The sequence below is a fragment of the Pholcus phalangioides genome, unplaced genomic scaffold (genome assembly GCF_987345545.1).
Source record: "Pholcus phalangioides strain wild (caught in Gottingen) unplaced genomic scaffold, Ppha-v1.0 ptg000009l_1, whole genome shotgun sequence".
NCBI classification, from domain to species: domain Eukaryota; kingdom Metazoa; phylum Arthropoda; class Arachnida; order Araneae; family Pholcidae; genus Pholcus; species Pholcus phalangioides.
The window spans coordinates 56,779,433-56,798,342 of NW_028301602.1; the positions used below are offsets into that span (position 1 = coordinate 56,779,433).

An 18,910-nucleotide genomic window follows, 5' to 3' on the forward strand; every position below is an offset into this window, starting at 1 on the left:
CATTAGCACAAAAATAATTAAGAACATGATAATAGTTGTACATTATGTAATAAATTATTACCCCTCCAAAATTCAGAAAGCGGTTTATGACATCAGGAACAAGAAATTTAGACACCACAGGATCTTTTAATGCCTTCTCCAAAAGCTAAAAATAAGAAATAACAATCAATCTACTAAACAGAACAAATTATCAGAAAAATTTTGCATTCACATTAGTTATGCATTTTCATTTTTAACAAAAAGTTAAAATCCAGAATTATACAAAAAAAATGAGTTAACAAAACTATATATATATATATATATCTATTCTATAATATAAAATCACAAACAAACTCGAAAAGGGCCTGTTGCTAAGCAACCGAGTGACGGAAGTCTGTTACGGAAGTGGGTTCGATTCATATATCGATATTCACATTCATATATCGATATGATATCATATATCGATATTGGGTCGATATTCACATATCGGGACCCATTTGACCCATCGGGACCATGTTATGTGCATGTACCAAGAGGCTCCTACATCCTACAGCAGAGCCCTTAGGCTGGAATTTAGATTTCGAGCCCCCAAACCAGCTTTTCAGGGGCCCCTCTGTGATTAATTTATAGTGTGAAAAATCAAAAAGTGATAAGAATCGTTGTGGCCCCTGTCAGCCCTTCCTTTGTGGAGGGGGGGGGAGGTCCATGCCGAGAGGTATATATATGTATAATATACACACACAACAGCAGTGCTCCCAACACAGGGTCGGGGTACCCGGGGAAGATTTCACGTATAAGTAAAAAGTTTTCATTTCCAGGGGCCCTTGATGGATCTCATTGTTTTCTTGCCGCTTTAACGTTGAAAAATTTCGATAGCGGAAGCAAAAGATATATCCAGTCTGGGGCCCCACCAAAAGTAAGCGAATTGGTGTCCCGGGTAATTGGTTGGGGGTCCTGGATTTTATTCGTTGGTAAAACGAATACAAATGAAAATTTTTCATGGCACTCGCTCCGGGGGATGACCGACAAGCTTCCAAGTCGGGGGCCCCATGTTTACAGGTTTCATTTTGGGGGCCCTGGATGAATCTCATTCTTTTCTGTTGTAGAATTTGCAACAGCGGAAGCCCGAGATAAAGCCAGTCTGGGGCCCCACCAAAAGTATGCGAATTGGTGTCCCGGGTAATTTTTTGGGGGCCCTGGATTTTATTCGTTCGTAAAACGAATACAAATGAAAATTTTTCATGGCACTCGCACCGGGGGATGACCGACAAGCTTCCAAGTCGGGGGCCCCATGTTTACAGGTTTCATTTTGGGGCCCTGGATTTTATTCGTTGGTAAAACGAATACAAATGAAAATTTTTCATGGCACTCGCACCGGGGGATGACCGACAAGCTTCCAAGTCGGGGGGCCCCATGTTTACAGGTTTGATTTTGGGGGCCCTGGATGAATCTCATTCTTTTCTGTTGTAGAATTTGCAACAGCCGAAGCCCGAGATAAAGCCAGTCTGGGGCCCCACCAAAAGTATGCGAATTGGTGTCCCGGGTAATTGGTTGGGGGCCCTGGATTTTATTCGTTGGTAAAACGAATACAAATGAAAATTTTTCATGGCACTCGCTCCGGGGGATGACCGACAAGCTTCCAAGTCGGGGGCCCCATGTTTACAGGTTTCATTTTGGGGCCCTGGATTTTATTCGTTGGTAAAACGAATACAAATGAAAATTTTTCATGGCACTCGCACCGGGGGATGACCGACAAGCTTCCAAGTCGGGGGGCCCCATGTTTACAGGTTTCATTTTGGGGGCCCTGGATGAATCTCATTCTTTTCTGTTGTAGAATTTGCCACAGCCGAAACCCGAGATATAGCCAGTCTGGGGCCCCACTAAAAATCTGCGTATTGTGTCCCCGCTACTGGATGTGGGGCCCTGGATTTTATTCGTTGTAAAATTGATAAAAATGAAAAATTCTCACAGGGGGGTGTCCGACAAGCTTGCAGGTCAGGGCTTCATGGAAATGTTGGCAGGTTGTAATTCGGTGCCCCTGAATGTATCTCATTGATTTTTGTGGTTTAACATTGTAAAATTTGCAACACATCGGTAGCCCAAGATATATCCAGTGTGGGGCCCCACTGAAATTCAGCGAATTGAATCTGGGGACCCCCATGGGGGAAGTTTTCTGGGGATACTTGATGAATCTCATTTGTTTTTTGTTGCTTTATTATTATTTTCATTAAAATTCGCTTCTTCAGTAGGCTGGTGCTTTCACACGTCCCTTTCCCCTTTTCCATAGCACGCTGATGAAGTGGGACGAAATAAACAAGATATGTCCGGGAGAGAAGTGGGGGGGGGGGGGGTTGGCCGCCAAAGGCGGCAGGGGGGCAGAGCCCCCCTAGTATATATATAAAAGTATTGGTAAATGCTCATATATATATATATATATATATATATATATATGAGCATTTACCAATACTTTTTAACTTATGTAATGCAATAGTATCCTTGGTTGGCATTATTATGTGCATGTAAATAAATTTGATTCGTATAAATATTGTTATAATCATTTCCATTATATGTATAATAAAAAACAGTTATTTGTAACCAGAATTCTTACTTTATTCGAAGATTATTTTATTTAAAAAATTATTATTCTACTACAGAAATCATGGAAAACAGACAATGCATTTATGTTTTATTTTATAAAAAAAACAGCCTTTATAATGAAATAGGAAAACATTCATTACTCACACAATCAATGAAATATATTCCAGGTTCCACTGTTATCACCATTCCTTCTTCAAGATTTCTTGCTGTTCTCAGAGACTTTAAGCCTGCTTCTACAGGACGGTCGGGATATCCCTAAAATAAGAGAACAATTTGCAAACTTGTTTACGTCGCTATCTTGTTCACTAGTTAATCCAGAATAGCATTAAAATTCAAAGTATATGTGTAATTTTAAAAAAACGTTTAAGAAATATAAACAATGTCTTTCAACTAACAATTGATTTGGTATGTTGGCATCACAAAAATTATCACCATACTTTCTGGCCTATCCACCACTGCACTTATGTTATAAGTGCACTTTTTCATAATTTTGGGGACTTGGGGCAATTACACTGATGTGTGCATTAATTCTTGTTTTAGAAAACTTGATCTTCAAGATAAATTATACTTATAGTATTGAAATAAACAAATCATGCACAGTTGTATGTATTCCAAGAATGATCCCATTGCACAGAAAGTCAGAATGTCATCCACTAGAAATGATCTTCATCTAGCAGATCCAAAAATTTTTTTGTCTCCAAGTTTGTGTCAGATGTTTCGTTAATGCCTCCCCCCCCCCACTCCGACGAGCAGTTGCTCGTCCATAATCCTTGTGATAACAAGCAAATCTGTTACAATGGATCACCCTTGAACTTCAGTGTCCTTCGAATCCACACCACAAAGTTGTTCAGTTTTTTCATGACATGATAATGTCCTTCCGATGAAGTTGGGAGTTTTGGACACCTGCCTCTCCTGTGTTTCGGATGCCCTCCTTTCCAGCGTTTTGGATTGCAAAGCCAGATAAGGTCTCCCTTCTTGAAATCGGGAGACGTGGCATTCACAATGTAGCAAACCTTCATCTTCTCTGCACCAAGGTTGATCCTGGCAATGCAATGCACATCCTCGAGAGGTGCTCCTAGAATTCCTCTACGTATTCTTCCATACAACAAGAAGCATCTGGCGGTCACCCAAACAGCAGGTCACTCCACAGCAGATGATCCTGTCCCATGAGCATTTGTGGTGGTGAGGATCCAGTGCTCTCATTGGCGGCACTTCTATAGGCCAGTAAGAGCAGCAGTAACTTCGAGTCCCAGTCATGTTGGTACTTTGACACAAACAGTGACAGGTGTGATTCAGGATGGTTCTATTGAATGTCCCCACCATCCCATCAGATTCCAGACAAAGCGGAGTAGTTCCTGCCTTCTCCCTTTCGAGAAGTTTGCACATCCAGACGAACACAGCTGACATAAAGTTTCTTCCCTCATCGGAATAGATCAGCATGGGGACTCCGAATAGAGATACCCAATTCTGCACCAACATTTGTCTCAGCCTCCTGATCAGGGGTGGGAAATGCTTCCGGCCACTTGGTGAAATAGTCCATCACCACAACTATGTACTTGTTATCATTGGGTTTCAGGTAACGGTTCTAGGATGTCAAGGGCATTTTTCTTGAACAGTGCAACAACATTGCTGCATTGAAGACTGACATGAATCTAAATCGGAAGTTCTTTTCAGTCGGCAAGCTGTCACAGTTCTCACACCACTTCTCCACATCAGTACTGAACTTGTCCCAATAGAATCGTGCACGAAGCTTCTGTAGTGTTCTGGTGGTGCCGGAATGTCCATCAGTCGAGCTTCCATGAAATTCTTCCAAAACTTCTCCCACACTGCCTCTGAATAGAATGAGTTGCCCTCTGAAAGCCTTTCCGGCTTATGACTCCCAACAGCAGTAGAGAATGCCATTCCTCATCCCTAAGGAGTTTCAGAGGACCTAATCTCTCTTGGTGGTCGGACTGGAACAGGCTACGTCTTGCCATGCTGGTCTGTTCACAATAGATTCTTTCCAATGTATGGTCACTTGGCCCATCTTCCAGTTGTTCATTTCGGGTGTTCTTGTTGTTCCAAGGATCGTCACTTAAATCCTGAGGTGTTAGTTGCCCCACTATAGGGTCGGCAGGCTCATATTTCCCTTCTGTCTTGAGGCAGTGACGGCAGTTCTTTGTGCATAGTCTCCTTGACAAGGCGCCATCATCTCTAGACAATGCTCCCTTACGATGCTGGATCCCTCTCTTATGGCTCCCCAGCTTCCTCAAGAGAATGGTTCTGATCCCTAAATCGTCTACGCTCTCGTCAGGGATTCCTGCTTCTGGAATGGCCATCACTTTCCATGGAAGGATTTCATCATGACAACCTCCAAGTAAGAATACATGTTTTACTTTCATTGTGCGCAACAACGTTCACAGGACTCTTCAAATTCTTACTCTACGTAACAATATATTACATATATGGTTCATATAGTAATTATGCATCAACAGCACATATACATACTTTCAGGTATCCACCAACATCATGTGTATCTATTCCCATAAAATGACCTAATCCATGAGGCATGAAGATTGCTCCTAAATTAGCCTTCATCATGTCATCAACATCACCTTTCAAAAGGCCACCTTTCTTAAGTTCTTCCAAATGTACACGATTTGCAAGCTTATGCATGTCAACCCAGGAAATTCCTACACAAAAAAGAAACTTCATAGGCTAAATAAGTATGTATAGTACAGGCGAACTTGGTTAATTCAAATTTTTAACAAACTTGGTTAATTAGAATATTTGGATTTGAATTTTAGTAATTCCTCTTAGGTTCCTTATTGAATTTAATGTTTAAATTAATTTAATGGAGCAAATTGTACATCAAATGCAAAAAAAGTTTCATGTTCATTGTGAAACAATTTAAACAAAAAAAGGTATATTTTGAGCAGTTGGGCAGAATAGCAGAAATTTAATCACTCACCAGGCTTCATAGCATTTATCACAGCACGATTAGACTTTAGAACAGCTTCATATATCAGCTTCTGATCATCTGTAAATTTTCCATTTGAGGGAAAAGAGCAGGTGATATCAGAAGCATAGCAATAATATTCACAGCCCAAGTCAAAAACACTGAAATTAAAATAATGATTGCAAGTTCAAGCATCTTCAACAAGTGTAATCTGTTGCAGGTCGCAAAGTTTGCAAGTTATTTTGGACAGAGATAGGAGTAATTTTGCAAAAAATTAGTTTGCTATAAATTTTCTCAATCAAAAGTGGTTATTATTCTGATTTTTCATTGAATTATTATGCAAAACACAAACTTTAGATATAACTACATGGTTAGTAGTAAATGGTTTAAACCAGTAAGCTATTTTATCATCATTAAGGATGCTCATTGCGAGCCCCTGTCAATATTAATAATATGAAATACATTATCATTAAAGGTGCTCATTGCGAGCTGCTTTCATTTCAATATTTTAGTCATTATGGTGATGCAAATTGTCAAAAAATGTTTCATCATTTTCTGTTGAAATTTATGAACACAAAAATAAAACACACCACATGTCATTTTCTCCTATAGTCTTATCGTTTGGAGCAGCAGCGTGTCCATAGTGTAAAATAGCTCCATTACAGCCACTACACAAAAAAGAAAAAATGATTAAGTTGTATGAATTTTAAGAAAAGCAGCCATTAGTAATTTAATGAACTCAAAATCAATGACAAAATTTACTCAAAGTAAGTTCTTTACCTGGCATTTATGCAGCAATATGCAACATGACGAGCTCCTCCAACATAATAGCAATAATGCTTAAAAATGCTAGAAATGGGAGAGAAAAGAGAATTTCAATTGCAATTATCAATTATGTAATGAACTTTAAACAGTAAAAAGTAAATGCATGTTTAAGCAAAGTGCTTTACAACAACAAAAAAGTTTCACTATTTTTTTCTATGCAATTATTCATTCTATATTATGTAAATACCTTTCAAGTTGATATTCCTTCATACCAGGTCTTATCTTTTGCATCATCTTGAAAATTTTCAAGTAAAAAAATTACCAAAATTAATTTTACAAAAGTCAAAATTTTAATCAAGTTATATAAAATATTGTTTGCTTTATTGTGCAAACTTGATAACATGAAAAAAATTACTTGCCAGGCAAATAAAAGGAACTGTGTAATATTTTATCAAAATTAGTCAAGATCTTCTTTTCCCCCTCCCCCCCAACTGAAAATTTAAAAAATTTACTACAAAAAAATATCACTTGAAATGATGATGAGGATAGAATTCTATCAAGGAAGTGTTGACTTGTATTATTAATGAGAAATGTACAGAATACAGAACTTCATCAATTTTGGTTAAAATATTTTGTGGCATGGTCTGACATTTTCTTATATTAAGAGGTCAGAAGCAAAGGGATGCAAGCGACAAAATTTACTAAACTGAGTTAAGTGCTTAACCAATCATCTGGCCCATTAATTTCTCTTTTTTTTTAATTCTTTTACAGCTGGTTTTTCCCCCCTTAAAATAGACTCCTCCAAGTCTTGACTAATCTTTTTCTCTCTTTTTCTCCTCACCCTTCTATGAGACTTAGACTTGTTTTTCAGGTTTCTGTCGCTGACAAGATCTTTCATTTTCTTCCTCACCCTTCACAAATCCCAAACATACCCATACTTCTTATCAGGGCCATCTTCAGCCATTTTGGGTTCTTTATGGAGTTAAAACTTCATTGAGTTCTTAACTGCATTTTTAAATCATCAAAAAATAATAATAATTGAAATAATTATGAATTATTTTTCAAAAATTGAAATAATTGGACCGAAAACGGGAACGTTGTCCTTAGCTGTCATAGCCAGATGACCGGTTAAAAAGGTTCCTTTACCCAACATCTGACTACTGCTAGACAGACAAACCCATTTTATATACTACTAGCTATATTACCCGGCGTTGCCCGGGTTTTCTTCAATGAGGCTTTTTGGATCACGTGATATCTCCTTCTTTCTTTGAGGGACATACAAACTGTGTCCAAGTTAACCAATATGGCAACTTCCCACATGACTCATGAAATAAACAAATCTAGATTTAAAGAAACGGTAGAAGTGAACATTTTTTTCCTTTTTTAAAGGGCGCTAGGTAGTTAGTTCGATTCACCCCCCCCCCTCCTTTTTTGAACTTCAAGTTATCCATCTGCCTGTTTAAGCTTCCAAAAATGCTTAGTTAAAGCAGTGGAATTTCTTCGATGCACTTTATGGGCCCATAATTAATTTTAAAACAACCTATAAACTATATGAATTTATGCAGTTGAATATTGAAACATTAATTTTCATGCTTGAGAAGATATAAATAGAAAATTAAAATCAATGTTATTGCATGAATATCCAACTCAAAAGTAGGTCCGTCTAATCACTTCGTATTTAATTTTCTGGGCTTCGTATCGCTAAGCGAACTCAATATTTCAAAAATTGAGAATTCAATACACTTTTTTAAAATTATTGATGTAGTGGAAAGCCCCACTAAATTTCCGCATTTCTACAGTAAAATCGGCAATTTTAACACTGATTTCTATGAGGATCACCCTTTTCCGGACCCTCAAAGCGATGCTGATAATGATTATGACGTCATTCAAAAAACCTCATTACTGGGAGAATTGAAAATGTGGCAAACCATTATAAAGGCATAAATATTATACATATATTGACAGCGTTGAAGAAATGGCAAGCCATTGTAAAGGCATAAACACGTTTGAAATGCATTGCTAGGGAACCACGGTAACCAATGTAAACGTTCGGAAAGTGATTGTTGAGGCCCAAAAACCATTGTTGCCCGACAGTTTTTTGCCCATTTGGGGCACTTGCCCTGCTCTGACGAAATTTTAAAGTAGCCTATCGTTCAAGTCGGGTCCCATTTGGTATATATGCAAAATTTGGTGACGATCGATCTAAAATTGTAGATTTGTATAGAGAACATACACACACACACAGACAGAAAATCAATTTTATATATATAGATAGGGTTGCTTTCTAACAGCCACAAGTTTGACTACTACATAGAGTTTCTAATGTTATAATAACTTTGAAGTTGATTTTCTCGAACCTCGGTTTTGATCGCTTGCATCATTTTGCTTCTAACTTCCCACATATAAGACTGGTGTGTGTGATGATTCTGGCTGAATGTTGTCTGGTTAACATAATTTTATTTGCATTTCACCATAACTTATTTTGAGATTGCTATTATCTTTCTATGTGTGTACTCTCAACTGACGAATCAACGACTCACAACAAATTAATTCATTTTATCCATGTTACTGGATTAATTTAAAACCTAGGTTAACAACAACTCGATATACGAGCTACAAAATAAACGGAGTTAAATTTTGAGTTACACAATTTAAAAGTAAAAATATTGGCAGCATTACAACTTAAGTAACATTGAATGTAGACAAATGAAGAAAAAGCCCACTGAACAATGAGCTCTTATATCATTGAGAGATGATACGCCCACACTCTACCTGTCAGACCAGACACGACCCAGGCTCTGTCCCTTCCAGGATGCAAGCCTTTTACCTGTGTGAGTTGGGTCGTGCTGGGGGGGCCCCACACTCTATCTGGCATTTGCATGGAGGAACAGGTGATGTTGTCACAAGACCATGCCATTTCTAATACAGACTATTTAACACTTGATTTGGATTTTTTTTTAACTAAATTAAATAAAATTTTTTACTTTTTTTAATGAAGATATTTATATTATTACAATTTAAAATTTAACTTTCAAAAAACTTTTTTTTCATTACAAGTTATTCAAATTGTTTGTGGTTTTATATAATTTCTTAACATACTTTTCTTGTGATTACTTCTTCAACATTATACAAAAACATAAAACAAACATATTGCTAATGTTAAATGATAAAATATACTCACAACTCGATGAGCTTGACTGCTAATTTTATTTGCATAGCGCAAAACATCTAATTCATATGATGTCTTATGAACACGGCTAAAGAGGGAGAGAAAATTTTTTTTTGATACTTAATACAATTCAAAATCATGAACATACAGTGGTATGATGATAACATACGCAGTATAAATTTGGTGAAATACATTCACCATATAAATTTGGAATTCTGGAACTTCGGTTTACGAATGATCTGCAAGACAAGCAAAAATTTTAAAATCTTTGTAACATATTTTGACTTGATAAACAAGATATTTTTCTGGCAATGAAACTAGTATGTGTACCAAAGGCTTCTAGATGAGCATTATACTTATAATGAAAATTGTATATTCACTTTTTATGTCAAGCATTACATAATCACAACTAAGAAAAGCTGATGGTTCACTTTCTCTCACTGCGGGCAAGGCTGGCTTAATGACTTCAGGGCCAGGCTCAGGTATTTTTAGAGGCTCTATTTTATTGCTTTAATGGAAAACCAAGCTGAAAATTATAATATATGCACATGTGCATTAATGAGAAATCCTTCAATATATTATGGATATATATATGCAATACTCATTTCATTTGGACCTATTTGTTAAGACGTCAATGACTACAGGAATGGCATTCAAGCAAGAGCCTATGAAAGACGTCTCACCCTCTTACTGTGTGAAAATACAAGCAAGGACTTCAAAGTGAAATCCCTTGCTTTTCTGTATGATTCTGAGAATGTTTGAGCCTTCAATGTGAAATAAGTAAAAATACAACAATATACGATAAACTAACCAGCACTCAACTTTTGAAAATAATTGTGGCTGGTGTGACAGAACGAATCATTTGGGTTTACATTATTTCCTATGGGAAAGTTTGGTTTGTTAAATATGAGTTTCGGATTACAAAGCACATTCACAGAACTAGTTATGTCCAAAACCATAGTTCCACTGCACAAACCCACAAGCTTAATTCTTTACTTGAAAATTATCATAAATCTCATCATAAAATCTCAAATCATATTTCCTGTATAAAATAGGCCTAATAAAGATCTTGTTAATTTTTTACACTATCAAAATATTAATTACTCATAAAAATGAATTTGAATGGCATGTTATATTATAGGGCTCTTTTTGCACCGGTGACATTCTTGTGTGGGGGGGTGGCAATAAATTTTACAGGAAACAAAAAACACCTTTACGAAATTATTGACCTTTACAGTGGGGTCAAAAAAAGTACATTTAATTATCTATATATATATATATAAAATAACATGTCCTGACTGACTGATTTATCATCGCTGTAACTGCTGAAGCTATAATTATGAAATTTGGTCAGTAGTTTCATTTTAAGATGTAAGGGTTAAAAATTCAACCCCTAAAGGGGGTTCAAAGGTTATATAGATAAATCACGCTGAGCTGAAACTATAAATATGAAATTTGATCAGTAGTTTTATTTCACAATGGAAAGACACAGTAAGGAGGGGTTTTTCGAAATGCAACCCCTTAGTGGGTCATAAGGGGTGTTCGAAGGTTATATGGGGCAATCATCACTAAGCCCAAACCACTGAAGCTATAATTATGAAATTTGGTCAGTATTATATTTTATAGTATAGAGACTCACCAAAGCATTAAGACAGGATTCCTGGAAATTAACCCCCCCCCCCCCCCCCGGGTACAAATATTATATGAGCAATTTTCAGATTACCAAATCCATGTGAGCAAAGCTGTGGGTAACAGCTAATAAGACAATAAAGATGTAATTTAACATTAAAAGACAAAGTATAATACAGTCCCAACAGAGCTGTCAGTTCCAACTTGTTCAAAGAGTTTTTGCGTGCCAAATTAGTTATTTTTCTCATACATTATTTTAGCTTTTACTCATTAGTTAACTATTTGCTTTCAAGTTGAAGTATTTCAGCTTGTAGTTGGGATCACTTGTAAGTTAAAATATCATTGCATAAGGTTATGAAATTTGCTAACCCTTTAAGCAATTTTCGAAATTTTCTTCATTCACATTATAACTGCCACATACGAAATCACTAAACTTTTTAGAAAAATTGTCATCTATTTTACAGAATTTTTTTTCAATTGAGAGATGATTAATGCTTCCCCCCCCCCCCCCCAACAAGAAACCAAGAAAGTTGATTCGGCCCATCTTTTATTTCCCTCACTGTGATACAAAGACACCTGCCATGAAGTGTGTGGCTTTCTATGTAGAGAAATAGTTTTTTTGGAAAAAAATTGTTTTGTATTATTGATTTTTCTTTACTATGCTGAAAAAAAAGAGGAAAAAAACAGTCTCTCTCTTTCTCTTTCCTTCTGTTATCTAACTTTCAACAAATGCTGACTCCACCCACTGACAGTTGATCGATAGGGGGGGGGGGGGAATGGAAAACATGTTTGACTATAAAAACCACTTTAACACTTAGTAAAGCTCATCAATGCCAAAATAAAAGCATTTTAAGAATCCAAGATATTTCAGGTTCACCAAAGTATAGCAGATCAAGTTTGACGAGATATCTCTGGATTGCCGATATAAGGGTTAAACACTTAACAGTTTCGCCCGAACACCGTTCACGTGCTGCGAAAGGATCTTTATCCGATTTGCAAGGACACTGTTCAAGCAGCATATTTTTCTATGCCAATCCTCTGATTTGTCAATCCTCTGAAGTACATAGCAAGAAACTAGCACGAATATAATACGCATTTGCATACATTGTATGTTATGTTAAAACAGTAATGCCTTACAATTCATGTTATGTTTATTTTACAAGACTGTTTTTACAAGTCTGATTTGTCCGATTGTTATGATTGTTTTTACAAGATATTTTTCAAGACTCCGTAAAATAATTCTATGGGCAGGAAGGTTACTGCAAATGTATAATAATGCTAAAATGGAGAAATATCAAAAGGAAGCAATATGTACTCACCATTCACTAATAACTGGATACAGAATATTGTTGTCAACTTGAAAACTGCAAAAAGGTTTCAAACACATTATACCAATTATTTTATAACATTATATATATAAAAAGAAATACAAAGGCTCAATAATTATTCTGGGCCATTATTTTATATGCACTCAGACTCAGGTACACTTCTGGCACAATTCAATTGGTAGTAAATTGTCCATGGCGATAGAACAGAGTTGTGATGGGTTTGAAAGAAAGAGCTTTTTATAGCCATCACTGCCATCTAAACTGCCTTTTTTCCATCCATGAATGAAACATGTAACCCTTCATTTGCACAGATATATGTACCGATCAGCACAGTTTAATCTTTCATATTTAATGGTTTGTTTTAGGTGCAGCCAGTGAGCCATTTTCTTCAAAATGGTCAACAACAATTAGCATCTTTGATGTAAAAAAGAATTAGATTCATATACTTTGTATGATCAATGCTTCTTTTTATCTGATGCAGAGACATTTCTTGATTATATGTCATTCTTGCAATCTGCCTGACGGTAGTATCATCAAGTGGTCATCTACATCATGACTTTGGTTTTTGATTTATAATAATGTCTGGTACATGGTAATTTTTTCTTTTGGACCATTGTAACATGATTAAAATTTGTAAATAATCCTACCTTTCGTGTGTGATTTCAGCCTCAATGATCTACAAACCTCTGTCTTGGTTAATTGTAATGACTTCCGTATTTCAAGTCCCCAAAAAAAAAAGTTTTTACATTTTTATATCACATGCCTGACACAGTCCTGACTGTCTAATCACACACAAGCATTAATTTGAGTGAAATGACCTCTATGCCGTAACTTTAGAGACACCTTATTTTCTTATTTCAATGAGCTCATCATAATATTTATTGTGATTTTGCCAATCTGATACCGTTTGAACTTAGTTTCAAGACTCTGAATTGAAAAGACTTCTTTGAATTCAAGACTGAATTCAGGTTTTACTTCAAGTTCAATAGTTTAATTCCTATAAAATTCCAATTTTCATGCTGTACCTAATTTTTTAAATATGCTGTGTGGAACTCACTTTTCTAATCCTTTAAAACTGGCTTCCTGAGTTGTGAGCCCACTGTCTGAGTTGACTCCAGTCTGAAATGATTGGAAACTATAAGCTAATGTCAATGGACATTGTAAATTCATCCATTGTCAAATGGTTTTCATTAATACATAAAAGATATGTTTCTTTTCTTTTCATAAATAATGTTTTTGCTAATGAAAGAAAAAAAAGAAGAAATATCATTGCAACTTACTAAAGTTAACAAAAGAGCAGGTTCAAGCTTTTTCAACACATCAGAAATCTTAAAGGTAAAAAAAATGAAATGCTTTGAAATGACTAATAGACATGATGGTTCAATCTTAAGATCTTGCGAGAGTACTGCATATACTCGTGTATAACAGTCCAGTCAAGTGGGGGGGAGGGGGAATTGGCACATGCATGAGTGATTATATAATTCCTCTACAAATATTAAAAGAAAAGAATGCAAAAAATGTGGAATGAAAAAAAAATGTAGTCAAATTGATCAAAAAATGAGAAATTAAGATCATTATCCATAAAAATAACTTGGACAAAGGTGACTGCAACTGACAGACATATCTACCTTAAATTGTATATGTAAATCTTTTATGCTTTCAAGCTTATTCTATGCTTTACTAATTAAATTTAAACTCAGAATACTGATACTCTTTCAAGCTCTAAATACAGATTTGATCAAATGTTTCTTTTTTTTTCTTTATTTTCTCTTGTATATTTCATCACTAGAAATCAAATTTTCATCTTTTTTATAAACATGTTTTAATATTACAACTTTTCACTTTTTTGTCTTTGTAATTAGTTGATCAACTGATCAATATTGCTTATTGCTTATGTTCCAAGTGATTTTCCTCAACTGCATATACTGCAATGGTTGTCATGTATATGCATAATACTCACCTTGTCTGCATAATAAACTTCATCAACACCATACCTGGTCTTATAGTGATCTAAGCTTTGAATCCTGAAATAATAGAAGTTTTAATACAGAAATATTTTTAATTACAGATGACACAGAAAAACTGAAATACCGTAAACTGGGGTGACTTGTGTACAAACTCTAATTTCTTACTTTAAATGAGGCCATAGCCACTGTAAATGAAATAAAGAGGTAATTCCAAGTTTAGCTGCTAGGCGAGCCTTCATAATTGAAAATGACATTCAAATCTCTTATAACCATCCCACCTTTTTTCCCCCCTGCCCACTTTTATCATAACCTTTGTTTTAAGGTTTCATGAAAACGTTGCAAAACTTTGTTCACAGTGCTTAGTGTGGTTATATTTTACAGTCTTGATAGATGTTTGCTTTGGTAAGTACACCTACTGTTTTGACTGTGGATGGTAATTAGTCAAATTAAATCAATTTGTTAAATACTGATTGTTTTATAAGTGAAATTATTAGGTCCCAGGCCCTATAGCAACTACACAGAATATCAGATACTTTTTAATTAGTTTAAGAGATTAATACCACAATTAAGATTAGCAGACAGAAACAGACATTTTCGACCAGGTAAATTTACATTGTAGACACAAAAGAATAATTCCCTGTTACAGTGAAACCTGTCTTTAACAGAACCTGTCTAAAGCGGAAACGGAAAATAAAATTTTACCCTCTTAATGGAAAATTTCACACATACATTTCCAATGTTTCATGACCAATAGACCTAAAGATTGTACAAAATATTAGAGTATTCTATCAAAATTTTTTATGCTATTCTTTCTTGTCAATGTGAGTTCTGCTTCACCCACTCTTAGATTAGCAAAAACTGTTTCTGCACTTGATACTGCGGTTTTAAAAAGCCATATGTAGTGGAGCAGTTACTTTCTGAAATTGTAACAAAATTTTTTGGAAAATACTTTTGTTACAATTGATAATCAATGATATGCAAGACGTACAAAAATGTATGCAAGCTGCTTTCCATGCTGAGCAGGGCCGGAATTAGAGGAAGGTGAAGGGGACAATTGTCCGGGCAGAAAAATTTTAGGGGTGGCAAATTTTAGTGGAAAACAAAAACACAGTTCTAAAATCATTGAATTTTCACAGTGGTCAGGGCAGCAAAATCATGTTGCCCCCTCCACTTCACAAAAAGCCTATTTACGACCCTAGTGCTGAGGATTACACACACATAGGCAACAATGTACAAACTGAATCTGACATGACAGTTACTGACACTCATTGACAATTTTAGAGAAAGTCAAATGAACATAAATGCCTTCAATTCAGATGAACAGTATGGGGTGAAATTTCATACAGAGATGCTGTGAAAATCAAAATATTTAGTAATTATAGAGTAAATAATATACATTATTTCATCTGTATTTAAATTATTTACTTTATTTCCAATTAATTAATTTTTATTTTATTTCAATTACATATGGGACTGTCACATAACTTTACACATTATATCAATTGAAGCTTTATTAAGGGGAAACCTGTGTTCAACGGAAAAAATCCAGTCCCTTGCTATTCCATTGAAGACAGGTTTTACTGTATTTATATTTGTAATAAAAACAAAATTTATGAATTTGTACTTTTTCAATCGTCTCTAATCTGCGGTTGGGTGATATGGAAACATATCCTTCAAAAAGGGAAATATGAAGGTAATAGCATATTCATGCCTTCAGGCATGGTGATTTGGGTACAAATTTGCATTTATTTTTTTTCATTATAATGAGTTACAAAACAATTATCCTTACACAGACATATAATTCAGAACTTCTTTCTCTAATGGTGCTTTTTTTAATAAAAAATGTTAATTCATAAGGAAGATAATAGAAAAATTTTCTAAAATCTGCACCAAAGTCACCGCAGTTTATGGTATGAAGATTGTTCATGGAATCATTGTTATATAGAATTTGTTAGAATTCATCATGGCATTACATTAATTCAAAGACCTTCAACGTTTTTCTAGCCATGTGCACCGCCAGTACCTATCATCGAAAGAACAGCACCCTTACAGCAAGTTTGATGTATGAATGTATAAAATCAGGATGACTTCAATCCTTGAATGCAATTTGTTGGATGCTGGGTTGAAATGTTGACCAAGTGCTCACAAACACGAAATCGGACATGAGTATCAAGCACTCTGGTTGCATCAGGGCAGGACTGTCTTACCACTAGAACCGTGGCACTTTTGGTATACCTAGAACCGCAGACTGGGTCAAATTGATCCAAACCATAGAGAAACTATGTTTCATAGTGGAAACCGGAATTCCTTTTCTCTCAATTCCTGGGTTTTTCCCTACTTTCATTCAATGTTGTTTAATTGTGTATTCATAACAGGAAACTATATTTGTTTATAAATATAAAATGGGATTCAAAATTAGCTAAAAAAAGATGCAATTCATTAAAAATATGATTTAGTATACATTATTCACTCTGTTCATTACAAAAACTTTTTCAGTAATCCCACAATATGAGAAAGACGTAAAATAAGCACGTCAAATTAAGTATGAGAACATCTATAACATTATTCTGTCAAATAAGTATCGATTTCTTACTGATAAGGGGAATTTATGATGAACAGTTTGGAGCAAATTTTTCTTTCATTATTCTTGCACATTCACCGCATGTTGAAGTTGCACAGCCCATGCAAAAATTAACTGTTTTATTTCCACATTTTGATGTTACCCGACATCAGACTCGTTTATTTATTTTTTGCTGGCTCAAGAACAGTTACATGTTCAAGAGCCCACGAACGTTTCCTCTTGCACAAGGGCAACACGTACGATGAATGTAGCTCTTCAATAAGATTTTAGAGAAACTGCATTCGAAAAATAGTTCTGGTCTTCTGTATTGCTCTATATAAAATACAGAATTTTTTTTATAGTGAGATCTAGGATGTTGTAGAAAACGTGGACAGGCCACCCCCGTGATGCAACCTTCACCAAATATTTTCTGGCCATTTTATCGGCTACAACTTCGGAAAACTGTTGAATTGTAGTGTGAAATAGTTTCTGGAAGCATTTTGGGGCTTTCACTACCGATATCAGATGAAGCGTGCTAAGTAATAAAACATTTCTATCTTTTTGAAATTTTTTTTTGATAAATTTTGATAAATATCTTCCTTGATAAATTTTCATTATGAAATCATTGTATTCCAATAGCGATGTTTCATGCAACTGTAATTTCACTATGTTCATTGTGTCAGATAACATTGCTCTTCGATTTCGTCTCGCCTCTCTACTAAACTCATATTTTTTAACTTTTAGCATTTGATCCAGCTCCAGTGTAGTGAAGTTGCATCATGGAAATTCATTCAAAACTTTGCAACGCATTCAAAATTTGGCGCAAGCCAGAATTTTATTCTTTTTCTGTGACATCCTTTGCCAACCGAAATTTCAGCTACATGTTTTTTCTAGAGTTAAGCTTTTACTTTCCCAAAACCTTTCTTGTGTCCCGTCAGAACATCAGGTATTCATATTTACAAAGGAAAAAATATTTAGCTCTACTTGCGGTTCCTTAATTGCAAAAAAGATAATCTCCGCGGACAATAAATTGGCGCTTGACAAACCCTTTATTCTTCCTTATCTTCATTTAGAAATACATTTTAGAAAGGGTAACCACTTCCAAGAAAAGTATGTATTCCCTTTTTTCTATAGAATAGTATGTTGGGTCAAAATGACCAAAACCGTAGATCTAGGTATAAGTGCTTATATTTCATGAATTAATATTCATATGATATCATGAAAAGTCACTTTATCATCTGTGCTTAAGTTTTCGAGATAAATGAAAATGAAGTTTGATTTGTGTCAAATTGACCCACTCCACGGTTCTAGTGTTAAGAGCATCATGGACCCCCCAGGCCAAGTGGTTTTTCGGAGGCCCTACCCAGTAAATGTTAGAAAATATCAACCAGATCTAATTTTTGTGAGGCCCCTCTTCTCTTGAGGCCCATGAGTTAAGGCGGCACTGCTTCAGGGAACACTGTAGTGCTCGCAAGCAACGGATTGAAGATGGCTGCATTAATTCATAAAGCTTGTTTCAATTGTAGAGAAAAGGAAAGGTTATTAAATTGAATAGATTGACTTAGTTTTAAAATCATTGAATTTTGTTTGATATTTCATAACCAAGCACCTTGATTATTTGTTTTATCTTTTGTTGTATTAATATTTATGTTTTGTTTTCATAAGATGATAACTTCACTGTATTTATCAAGGAAACCCTTGATACCCTCTCCGAAACTTTTTTTTCTGTATTTAGGAATTAATTCAAAAAAATATATAATAACAGTAATAGTTAGAAGCCAAGATTAATTGCTAAGAACTTGAAAGAATTTGAAGAATATATTTTTATTTGTCACCCATTGAATAGGTTGTACGACTGTTAGACTTATTTAAAGATCATTATTTCCTTGAAAAAGGTACTCAAAGAAGTCAAGCTATTCAATAGAAGGCTAAGGGTCTGAGATACAGTACCTGTATATCATACTGCTGTCTCAAGGT

General features: G+C 35.2%; 1 protein-coding gene across 2 annotated transcripts in view; it reads right to left on the reverse strand.

Annotated features, from left to right (window-relative positions):
* Positions 1-18,910, reverse strand: part of Dip-C (dipeptidase C) — a 39,349-nt gene that overhangs the window by 4,318 nt on the left and 16,121 nt on the right. For both annotated transcript variants that reach the window (XM_089236601.1, XM_089236600.1), the window contains 12 exons: positions 14,367-14,430; positions 13,687-13,734; positions 13,464-13,525; positions 12,398-12,442; positions 9,462-9,537; positions 6,528-6,574; positions 6,296-6,364; positions 6,106-6,183; positions 5,528-5,676; positions 5,065-5,249; positions 2,722-2,832; positions 62-145 (listed from right to left, as the gene is read on the reverse strand). In XM_089236601.1, the coding sequence (XP_089092727.1) occupies positions 62-145; positions 2,722-2,832; positions 5,065-5,249; positions 5,528-5,676; positions 6,106-6,183; positions 6,296-6,364; positions 6,528-6,574; positions 9,462-9,537; positions 12,398-12,442; positions 13,464-13,525; positions 13,687-13,734; positions 14,367-14,430 (1,018 nt within the window). The remainder of the gene's footprint in view (positions 1-61; positions 146-2,721; positions 2,833-5,064; positions 5,250-5,527; positions 5,677-6,105; positions 6,184-6,295; positions 6,365-6,527; positions 6,575-9,461; positions 9,538-12,397; positions 12,443-13,463; positions 13,526-13,686; positions 13,735-14,366; positions 14,431-18,910) is intronic.